At 40.2% G+C, this 12,513-nt stretch overlaps 1 protein-coding gene across 1 annotated transcript in view; it reads right to left on the reverse strand.

The window, feature by feature from the left end:
• Positions 1-1,689: 1,689 nt before the first annotated feature.
• TPH2 (tryptophan hydroxylase 2) overlaps positions 1,690-12,513 on the reverse strand; it is a 52,792-nt gene continuing 41,968 nt past the window's right edge. Inside the window, exons 10-11 of the mRNA XM_069773782.1 lie at positions 3,838-3,971; positions 1,690-3,749 (exon numbers count right to left, since the gene is read on the reverse strand). Coding sequence (XP_069629883.1) covers positions 3,575-3,749; positions 3,838-3,971 — 309 coding nt within the window. The 3' untranslated portion in view covers positions 1,690-3,574. The remainder of the gene's footprint in view (positions 3,750-3,837; positions 3,972-12,513) is intronic.

Raw genomic sequence — 12,513 nt, forward strand, 5'->3', positions numbered from 1 at the left:
CTCTTAAAAACTGATGGAGGCTCTGCTGTCTCCCATGTTTCACCGTTACATAACTTAATGCTCCTTTCCTTGCAATTTAAGTCCATTAGTTCTCGAGGCCAGAGAACAGCGTGTCCCTTCCGTTTCTGCAGCTATTTCTGTGTGTTTGAAAAAGGTTATCACATCTCCCCTCAGTCTCCTCTACTCCAAACTAAGCAATCCCAGCTTCCCAGTTCATCACACAGAAGCCAGGCTGCTGCTGGCTGGTGATAGCTTTCAGTAACTGCTGACTGGGCTGGATTTGTACCAGCAGCCTGTAGGTGAAAGCCTTCAGCAGCTTTAGCTCTCTGAGCCAGGCTGTCCTTTCAAAGATGTGAAACTTTCTTCTGTAATCCATTACAGCGTATCAGTAAATATACATTACAGTACAGTGAATTTCTGGAATTTTCTCCATCACATTAGGATATCATAACAAGAAGAAAGGAAAACACACCTTATTTCGTGAAAGTGTACTAAAGGGCTAAACTTAAAACAGGCTTCTAAACAGGTCTTGAAGAGTAGAGAGGGAAAACACAATGTATTGCATTAACACCTTCCCTACTCCATCCCCTCTACCAAACAAATGAAACAAAATGCATGAACCATGTCTTGGTTTGCAAATGAAACTTGGTATTTGTATTTGCTGCAATGTCTCGGAGTGTTGTTTTTCATTTTAGACTTTGCATGGTAGTAAACAGTGCAATGCTTTACATTCATTAAGCTCGGGCCCATTTACTCTGTGCAGGCAAAGCAAGTGCATATATCTCAGACCCATAAAGCATCAGTTCAGAATTACACAGGAAATAAATGAGCCTAAGCCAGAAGTCCAATTTCCAGAGTCCAGCTCACTAAAGTTAAACAAGCACCTTAGATAAATATGGCCTATTTTAAATGAAATGTTAGTGTAATTTGATAACTGTCAATAATTCCCTCATTATGCCTAAATGAGCTTGTCATCCAAGGAGATTGCTGCATGGCTGATCTTAATTTGCTAATAAAAACCGTAGAGAAGAATTTCAGCTAAGCTGGAACTATTTGATTCATAAAAGTGCAACAGTGCACTTTTTAAAGCATTCCTTCCCAGTCCTGGCTCCTGACTGGCTGAAGCCCAAAGCCAGTTTGCTCTGCAGCCTGTAAGAAGATAGCTTTGCTACGTAAGAACAATGAGTGATTGTCTCTCTAAATCACTATTATTCCTTAGCCCATTATATTTAATTTATTTTTAATCATGTTGTATAATAGAAATAAAATCATTGGATTAAGCATATATCTAGCAGCAGGAGCCCATTATCCTTTGACAATGTTCTGTTTCATTGACATTACATCTTCATTGTAGACAGTTTCCTTGCCATCATTAGTCCTAAAATGACTATTGGATTTCAAGGGTTTCTCCCTAATCCATAATAAGATTTACTCGCTAACAGCACAAAACAAAACAAAGATATGCTTCTATTGTTTTACTGCTGTGGAATTCTTATTTTAAGCTATTCAGAAAAGTCAAGAATAAATCCAGATATTATAAGTATTTAAGTTTTCCTGTGTAATTCTGATTCAAGGGAAAGCCTCAGTAACTTTGTACGCTCTGGATCTTTGTTACTCATTGTGGCTTTATTTTACTTAAGCAAGCAATAATACTGTGTCAGTTCTTGCACTGAGTAAGATCTACTATCCCTTGCACAGCAAGTTTTTCAGACCAGTTAAAGCAAATCTCAGTACAGTCCATTTTCTCCACAAAGCGCTATGAGGGGTTCATCAGATCCCATGGGAATAAAGATGGAGAAACCTCCATGCCAAGGTTGCCAGTGATTCCTCTGTGATAAGTGCTAGCTAACAGAGTCAGCACTAATGTTGGGAAGTTAAAAACTCCTCCGGCATGCTGATCCCCATGGGATAATTCAACAGCTCTTCATCTGTACCAACGGCAGTCACAGTCAAATCTAAAACTCAATTTTTCCACACCTTATTAACAGCAGCATTAGAATGCAGCAGGGACCAAGCAGAGAAAAGAGAGTTTTCTGTTATCTCATAGTTATCTTTGAGGAGGTGGCAGATTTCCCTGTGAAAATTATCCTTATAGATTGCCTCTTATTTAAGGATATGCTGGTACTATCAAGTGGTGCTCCTTTTATGCTGAAATTGCTAGCAACACTTAAGAGTATTTGCATGACTCTTTCAGCTGGGAGAGCAGCTTCAATAGATACCTATTTTCCATATATGTAGAGAAGCTATGACACTTTCACCCATACTGACATGATCTGCATAAGCCATGTGGTTTCCATTAAGAAGGGTCCACACAATATAGTCAACTGTCCATTATCTTGGCTAATAGGAGAATAGAATAACCCAGATAAAGGAAAGACATGCATAATTATTGCTTCCAGATAAGAGCCGGCTCAAGTATTTCTGCACTGTGCTCCCCAGACAGAGCTTGTACTTCTGTCAGAGCTTGCTAACTTCGAGTTTATTAACCCAGGCATTACCTGCATCCATCTGGTACAAGCTACGCAGCTTGGGTGTCTCTATGATTTAATCACCCCACAAGTAATCTACTAACTGATAATCATCTTGGCTATAATTAAATAACAACTTCCATATTCACTCTTTCATATGTGCTGATACTGATACAGCATAGATCCAGTCATGCATGGCCACGTCAAGGTTGAATGTGGCATAACAGGGAAAGGCAAATTATGCATGAAATGCAAGAGGAGTACATTCAAAAGACAAGGGAACACGGAAGGCACACAATGATGTAGAAGGGCTTTATATTCACATCTAACAACCCGGAATTAACACAAGCACTTCCTCTCTTCTTCCCGGATAGCCCTCGCAGAGGAATTATGCTCAGGACTGTCACAGGCAACACATGCATGAACTAGAACTACCTTTCTACATGAATAGTCAGAAGCTTGGGGGTTTTTTATTGTGTTGCAATTACTCAGCCACGTTGAACATTTGTCAGCTGTGAGTTCTCATAATCTGTAATCTCCACAGACCTTTTAGTACTGATACATAGCCTTCCCGATCTCAGCACTGGTATATAAATTGTATTGTTCAGTCACAAGAGACACTCAGTTCTGTTACAGATATATGGGCAAAACATTGTCTTCACCACTATAGAAAGAAATACAGATTCTCTTACAAAGAAAATGAAAATGTTGCAAATAATTTTTTCTGGATTCTTATGGGAGGAAAGGGATTATAAAGAAATAAACTCAGACTTAATGAAATCAGCAACACCATTTCTTATACATTGAGGTGAATCATCTCATGGAAACAAAACCATTGCCAGGCAAGTTTTTAATGGTGTACTTATACATGACATTGTGCTGAGGAATTGATGATTATATTCTGCCACATTCCATGTTGCATTTACGAATTAGCGTTGCCTTGGTTTGTCTGGACATTACAATTAGACAGAGCTACACAATGATGCAAGCTACAGGCCAAGCTGTAAAGGGAAAATTGATGGGTTTCAGAAGTTAGCCATATCATGTGATGTTACTAGACTGGCTACAGAAAAAGCAACTGACAGCAAATCACAGTACCACACATATCAAATCCCTAAATATCTGTTCATTTTGCTTAAAGCATCACATACAGTGTTTAGATCGCTGCGGAGGTCCTGGACAACATTTTCTATACTCCTGGTATCCTTCAGAATCTCAATGCTTTGCGTATATGGATTGAAATACACAGAGAAGGGACGATTGATTGATTTGGCAAAGTCCCTGAAAGAAAAAAGAAAATTAACACTTCTCTTTTTTCAACTGCTAAAGAAGAGAAAATTAGATTTTTATGTCAAGGGAAATAATTTACCTCATCTTTTCTTTGGCTTCTTCAAAACTTTCTGAAACAAAGTAAGCTTCCTGGAAAGTAGTGATAAGGCATTCTTGCAAACAGGTTGTCTTTGGATCGAATGTTTTCACATTGGCCTTGTCAGAGAGAGCATGCTGCAAAACACAGCACAGGATCTGTTAAACTGTATTTTGATACTGCTGTGTATCTATACAACTGTTCGTATATACAGCTTTTGTATCGCTGTGCTGTAAGTTTTCCATTAGTTGGTAGCCTCTCTTGTTTTACATACAGTGGTTTTTCAGCTTGAACAGAATATATCATCTGTTACTTAAAAAAGCTCTTTTTATGAGTAATTTTTTTTCAAAAAATAATTATTAAAATAATAAAGAGGAGATTAGAAATGCACCTGCCACGTAGGCATACAGACCTAAATCTTCAGCCAGAAACAGCAAAGTCATCAAATAACCATTCCTGAAAAATTATCTATACAACTACAAATATGTATGTCCCCAAAATGTCACTTAACTGGCAGAACAGATCATCATCTTGGTGGGTGAATTGAGTCTGACCAAACCATTCATATAATCTGTGCTCTACATTTTCAGGCCAAAATCATATACTCTTTTCCTGACAGTGGGTTTAAGAGTGAAACTATGCATCTGAAAAACCATTAAATAACGCCCATTTATTGGGTGCTGATGAAATGCATTATCCTTCTGCCGCGTACACCTGAGCAATAATGCTCCATATAGTACTGCAAGGAAAAAATAACTAAACACGCATAGACAAGTACAGAGCAGACACTAGGAAGATGAGGCATCAAATGCTGCTACCCAGATAAGAGTTTTCCGATTAGTCTTTCTCTTTACGTGACTGGCACAAGGCACTAGAAAGGACACAGAGGTTTCAAAACTGAAAATCAGGTACTGAGACATTTACCAACACAATCTTTTTCTAGCTCCCCCTTCCACTTGAATACTTGTGTTAGCTTTTGGATCTACCTTAACTTTTAAAGCACATGTATTTTCATTCTCAGTGCTCTGTACAGAAGTACCAGGTAAGGAAGAAGAGCATATTTAGGTCAACTTTCAACCTTCTTTAGTCCCCTAATATCTATCCATAGTGAAGATGTGCATGTAAAGCACAGAGAAACGACAGGGAGGGAGCAGATCCCTGACGTCCGAAGGTGCCTCTTATTTCTTTACTTTCTTTCTGCATGGACATTCTTTATAGCAGGGTAAGGTATTAACCTTAAGGTATTCACCACACCTTTTATCTGAGCTCTTGCTTATGCTCATTCCTAAATCCCTGTGAAAGGCTCCGAAAATATCACACTAGCTCTCAACCTGCAGTCTCCAAATAACAGGACATAAAACTGGAACAAGAACCTCTTCCTCCCACCTCCTCTCTCTCCAAAAATAAATACATGAAAAAATAATGCATGGAATCTTAAAATGTCAGGGAATTAACTTTCTTCAGTACATGTATCTTTTCCTTCTCACAAGGTTTGCTGTTTCTAGCCAGTCATCAGTTAAACAGGTTTGAAAACAAAAATCAAAACTGGTCTGTCTTAACCAGCATCCTCTTCAAAATGGATTGCAGGAACAGGCTCACCTTATTAGGCCCCTGACTATATCCCTGCTGTCACTTTCTCCTTGCAGAGCCATAATGTGATGGAGTGCCTGTAAATTTAGGCATTTACCTTCTTCCATCAAAATGAATCTGGTTGTCTTGACTGGGAATTATAATACGCTCCCTGGAAGGCTAACTACAGATAAAAACATCTCGTCTTAAGGTGCCTTTGTACTTCCAGGTGAGACTTGATGCCTCAAATGTCTAAAGCACAACGTTTTCAGCCTCTGAGTGCATTGAGCGAAGTCCCGTGCAGGGAATCAAGAGGGTGATATGGGCCACATTTTCTTAGGAACTGAATCAGTAGGTGACCACTTCTGGTGCCTGAATTCTTTCCTGCACTGTGACAGCTTCAACAGAAAGGGTGACAGTGTTGTCCTCTCCTCTTCGCCACCCACTAACAGCTTCTGCTGGGCCAGGCCTACTCCTTGGGATTTAGCCATCAGAGGCAAGAAGGGAGTCAGCCTGCGGCTCCCACCCTGTGAACAACTGCTCTAATCACCGAGCCCTAATTTTATAAAAGGGGAGAGTTTAAAGAGAAGCAAAAGCTAATTCTTTATCACAGTGGATGTCACCTGAGAAAGCCTTTCTGATTATTTTCCTCAGATTATCTATATGAAATGATTCCTGCTTTCTGGATCCCAGTTTAGTTTATGCATGAGCAGAGCTGCTGCTTCACAAAGCAACTCTGTGGAGACTGGGATGTGCAGACGGCAGGAAACACACAACCTGGAAACAGAGGGTTAAGAATTGAGACATATCTCCAGAGTTAGGTAATGGCTGATCTGTTATTCTTAGGATTGCAGTTTGGGAATGAAGTGCCTAAATTCTGATGAATTCCCACCCCAGATACCCATCTGCTTTCTAGGATGGTCTTTTGGCTCTTGGATCAAGTAGGCATTGTCATGGCTACCAAAGCAATGGGAAACATCTCAGCAAATCTGGATGGTGTTTTCAAATTCTGCAGCCTGGCATCTGTAACATCTACTATCGAGTTGATATGCTTACACCAGCAGTGCCAGAGTTCAGCAACCAAACTGAGCCTGCAGACAAACCTTCAGACAGACCATAAACTGTCTAGTGTGGAGTAGGATGGTCAGGACACTGACTCAAAGCTGAACTAGAGTTTTTTGCAGAAACATTTCAGTGCTCTAAAATGTTGGTCCTTGGCACCCTCAACGTTATGAAGTACAGAATCTCAACAAAAAAACTTCCTCTGGTGAGTCCAAAAGCTTTCAAGCTCAGGCCTGTATTTTTTTTAACAAGTGCTATTCACTTATGTTTTGGTTGGACATTCAGTTCTTCAGTGAACTCAGATGAGTAAGTATCCAATATGGATTTCTCCATCAGAAACCTCTTCAGTTATGCACCTCCAATGAGATGTCAAGGCTAACAATCATATGGAAAATAGCTTTTGGTCAAATAGAGCATCTTACCATCCCGTGGATTTGTGATAACTGTCTCTAATGGCCCATTCATACAAATTGTACTGCTTATGCAAATACAGCTATTGGCAATTCTCCTTTAGTTCAAGAAACAAGAGTCTGGAGTGAAACTTCCAAATGAGTCACGACTGATTCCCAGGAAAAGCAGCAGCAGCAGACAACTAGACAGCTTAAGAATTAGACAACTACCCATATTGGAAATAAACATAACACTAAAAAAAAAAAGCCTCCACTCCCTGCTAGATCAAAGGTTAAGAGAGTGATTGAGGTACCTAACCACAGGTCTCTAGGGTCTAGGATGTCAGATGTATCTGTACAGGGATGAAAGATACAGCAACAAGACCTAAAGAAGACTTACACATTTCTGGAGTAGCAGGTGGAGAGCTGGTCAGATATACTGGAGCATCCCAGATGGCACCAGCATTTACACTGAGCAACTGTGAATCATTTTTTTGCCTCAGTCTTCACCCCTAAGTGCTCCAGCTACACCGCCCAAGATGCAGAAGGCAAAGGCAGGGATGGGAAGAACAAAGAACTGCCCACTGTAGGAGAAGATGAGGTTCAGGACAATCTAAGGAACCTTAAGGTGCACAAGTCCATGGGACCTGATGAGATTCATCTGCAGGTCCTGAGGGAACTGGCAGATGAAGTGGCTAAGCCACTATCTATTGTATTTGAGAAGTCGTGGCAGTCCAGGAAGTTCCCACTGATTGGAAAAGGGAAAAAAGAAAGACCTGGGGAACTACAGGCCAGTCAGTCTCACTTCTGTGCCCGGCAAGATCATGTAGCAGATACTCCTGGAAACTATGCTGAGGCACAGGAAAAATAAGGAGGTGACTGGTGACAGCCAACATGGGCAACTAAGGGCAAATCGTGCCTGACAAATCTGGTGTCCTTTTAAGACAGGGTTACAGCATTGGTGGATAAAGGAAGAACAATGGACATCATCTACCTGGACGTGTGCAAAGCATTTGACACTGTCCCGCGTGACATCATTGACTCTAAATTGGAGAGACATGGATTTGATGGATGGACCACTTGGTGGATAAGGAATTGGTTGGATGGTCACACTCAAAGAGTTGTAGTCAATGGCTCGATGTCCGAGTGGAGAGCAGTGATAAGTGGCATTCCTCAGGGGTCGGTATTGGGACTTGCTCTGTTTAAAATCTTTGTTGGCAACATGGACGTGGGATTGAGTGCACCCTCTGCAAGTTTGCCAACAAAACCAAGCTGTGTGGTCCGGTCCACACACTGGAGAAAAGGGATGCCATCCAGAAGGACCTTGACAGGCTTGAGAGGTGCACCCATGCAAATCTCATGAAGTTCAACAAGGCCAAGTGCAAGGTCCTGCAGATGTGCCAGGGCAACCCCTGGTATCAATACAGGCTGGTGGATGAAGGGATTGAAAGCAGCCCTGTGGGGAAGGACTTGGGGGTGTTGGTTGATGAGAAGCTCAACATGACCTGGCAATGTGCACTTGCAGCCCAGAAAGCCAACCATACCCTGGGCTGCATCAAAAGAAAAATGGCCAGCAGGTCGAGGGAGAGGATTCTCCCCCTCTACTCCACTCTCGTGAGACCCCACCTGCAATACTGCGTCTGGAGCCCTCAACATAAGGACAACATGGACCTCTTGGAGCAAGTCCAGAGGAGGGCCATGAAGATGATCAGAGGGATGGAGCACCTCTCCAGTGAGGACAGGCTGAGAGAGTTGGGGTTGTTCAGCCTGGAGAAAAGAAGGCTCTGGGGGGACCTTACAGCAGCCTGCCAGTACCTAAAGGGGGCCTGCAAGAAAGCCAGAGAGGGAGTTTTTACAAGGGCACGCAGTGACAGGAGAAACGGTAATGGCTGTAAACTGAAAGAGGGTAGATTTAGATTAGATGCAAGTAAGAAGTTCTTCACTGTGAGGGTGGTGAGACACTGGAAGTGGTTGCCCAGAGAAGTTGTGGATGCCCCATCCCTGGAAGTGCTCAAGGCCAGGTTGGATGGGGCTTTGAGCAACCTGGTCTAGTGGAAGGTGTCCCTGTTATTGCAGGGTGGGGGGGTAGGGGAACACAGTCTTGGAAAACCTGCTCTTAAATGTTTTTCTGCTTATCTACAACATAGGTTGCAAATCTGACAGTGTCCTGATTTTACTAGAAGTTTTTTTTATTTCATCAGTATAATTTTATATATTGTTTAGACAAATAAGGAAAAGAATGTCTATTTTAAAAAAAGCACTAAAATAAGCATCTGGGATCCAGGAGTTGTTTTCTCCATTGTCTTCATCCTCTTCAGAAAACAGAGCCAAAACTTGTGTTTGAATCTTTTTGGTTATAAAGGCTAATGCTGGTTCTTCTTAACATAAATTATCATTAAAACAAAATATGACTAGATATTGTACTTGACTTTAAAAATCTATGCAGAAAGATTTGAAGTCTACCTCTCTGTTAAATATAGAAGCATATAACAGGGATATATATGACTTGATCTATAGCCAACTGAAGTTGATAGGAGACTCCTTTAATGAAAGAGTTCAAGAGAGCATCATACAAAGTAAATGGATTAAAGTTTCCAAATACATTTGGACTGCCTTTTAGAAATAGTTTTAATAATTGAAATGTACATTATTTCGGCCTTATCTCTAAGCTCCAAATATATACTGTGTAATAGTGTTAGCTAGAGTTAACCTGACTATATTAGGCAGAACATTTTATAACTACTTACTGTATTATTTGTTTCCCCCTAGGCTTCATTTTTAATCTTTTCTTTGTTGTTATTTTGTTTTGCTTTTTTAATTTTTTTGCTTGATGCTTCCATAGCTTGCACATCAGGAGTTGCATTTTTCAGTATCTGAAATTTGAAGCCTAAATACTGAGTGGGGAAAAAGACTTGAAGGGAATCCTACATTGATAGGCTGGTGCCCACATTTCTCTAGCTTTTATAGTTCTTTGTTGCTAAAGCTGTTGACCAGATTTGCAGAGTGGAGCAGTGTGATATAGAAACAGGGAGGACTGAACAAACCATTCACTCATCTGGAAGGCCCAAATACTGCTGGCCACTTCCACCCTGCAAATAGTCCAACTCATTTATTTCTAGAAATTTCTAGAATTTACACATAAAATTGGCCACCGTTTTGTTTTCTGTGAATACTGCCGCGTTGAAAAGAGAGCTGATAGGGAGGGCAGCTGGAGAAAGGCTTTTCTTCTTGCTGACAAAAGCATATTAATATCAAATGCCTGTAAAGTCAAGGTAGCAAAATTCAACACTGAAACAAGATCTACCTTCCTAGTAACAAGGATAAATAAGTATTTGAACTTATTCACAGGAGAGACTATGGGCCCACAATCACCGTTGTCTTAAGAATGGCAGTAGTTATCTCTGAAATGACTTCTTCACTCTGACCCCTATGAGAAGTATAGGTGTCACACACATGAGGGTCAGACTTCATGGCCATGCAGTCTGAGTCTCCTATTCGTCCCCACTCACCACAGAAATAGATGGTATTGTTGTCATCATTTTCAGAGCAATTGTTGCCATCCATTAGGATTTCAGTTACGATCGGGATACTGATATCATCAGGATCTCAACTACAGTCTATTATATTAGCATTATCTTTCAGACACTTACTTTCAGGTCAAGAAAGAAACTTCCCCCCCTCAATGGGTGCTAGAAGATAATGGTGGAGGTAAGGGAGGTTGCTTTCCCAGGAAACATCAGAGACTGGCAAAAGCTTGATGCAAGGCTGTGCACCAATGTCATGAGTGCCCAGACACTCTCCTTCCTAAGCACCTGCCTGATGTATGAAGAAGCACACTCATTGCCAGGTTTCTGGTCTAGAAACAGCTTCTCCCATGGTCAGATTAGCAGAAAACTTAGCAGTTTTTTGCACTTTTTTCCTTACCTTTTAACTTCTTTTCCACCCTGGAGCACAGTCCCACAAAGACTTTCTGGACATTTTTCACCTTATCTGTTCCTTCATGGAGACTATGGCTATTTGTGATATGGTGCTGTTCTGTGCCTGCAGCACACAAGTGCTTAGTCTCTCAATAACTGAAATGTCTAACTTAAGTCCCTATGCTTGGTATATGCAAGATCTGGTGAAATTTAATAGCTTATGATACACAAGAGGTCAAACCAGATGATCTAATAGTCCCTTCTGGCTTCACATCTATGAAATATATATGTAGTGTAATAGGAAAGTATATAATATTATTGATTTATGGCAAAATTATTATGATATATGGCTGTACCTTTGAAGCAGATCAATATAGTCCATTAATGTGCACATTATTTAATTTTTACTATTGCTTTTCAAAAGGATTATTCTTTGCATTTATACTCTAAGATTATTGCTGAGTGAATAACACAGATTTTGGATCAAAAATGTGTGGTAACAAAATATGCACACTTGACAAGAATAATGTGTTTGTTTATGACATTGATGGTAGAAGATTTATTATGTTCTTGACTATTCATTTCCTCGCTTTTATGCCCATAGATTTTGTAAATGATGTGATAGGTATTTTCAGGGTCATCACCTAATGACTGTAACTGTTAGTTTAAATAAAAGGCCTGATTCTCTGCACAGTGTTGCACAGAATTTGGGGCTCAGCACTGAATGTTGTTGGGCCAGAGGAAAACAAGTGGGACATGTTAATCTCTTTGCATTTAACCACCTTTGCACTGTGGGTATAAAATATTGCCAGGCTGATACAGAATGCTTCTGTGGCTGAAGTACGCACAGAACTTAGAGCAACTGTAATGCAATCAAAGAAAAAATATTGGAGAAGGTAATTTTCTTCACCCTTTTTTCTACTAATGAAAGAATAGCAATTTGACTAATGAACTTCATCATGAATATTCTCAGTTAGAGGTGAAACAAACAGCAAAAGAGACTGAGATGCTTCCGTTAAACTGCCAGGTAGTTCACTGAAAGCCAGCCCAGGAGGGTGGGAAGATGTTTATACACAAATAAACAGGAGATATGTTGCAAAACAGTTTGTAAATACTATTCCGTATATGCTTTCTAAAACCAAACGTTTACCTGAAAAGCCACCAAGAGTTCATTTGGGTCCCAGAAGATAGTACTTCTCTCCCTCCTTCCCCTTCCCTCCCATCTTGCCAACAGAGAGATGTATTATGTCCCAAAATACTACACTTGTGACAAAATACCTTTTGCTTGTTCCCTGTGTTTTCTAGGTGTAAAAAGAGGCAATAAATGATCCACTACAACTACTCACACCATGCAAGGTTAAACACTTTCACCTTTATAAGAACAGGGCTCTATGTATTGTCACATAGGCATGTACTTCAAGTCTAGCATGAATTTATATGCATTCCTTAATTTTAAATATGATTAATCTACTGAATCAGGACCTTAATAAATGTTGTTCTTCTAATATCAATAACAAATACACTGAAATACACTGGATTACTTACAACAGAATCATGTCTGATTTCAAAACTTTTTTGTGTGTATTAAAAATATATGTTTCTCTTCTAAACAAAGCTTTCAGAGCCCAAGGCACCCTCACCTGTTAGAACCTATGAGCCTCCTTTTACAAGAAATGCAAATTCAAACAGAAATAAGTTCTGTAGTTTATAGTTGCTTTGGTACTTCAGGCCTTACAAATACA

Source organism: Haliaeetus albicilla, chromosome 28 (genome assembly GCF_947461875.1).
Source record: "Haliaeetus albicilla chromosome 28, bHalAlb1.1, whole genome shotgun sequence".
NCBI lineage: Eukaryota > Metazoa > Chordata > Aves > Accipitriformes > Accipitridae > Haliaeetus > Haliaeetus albicilla.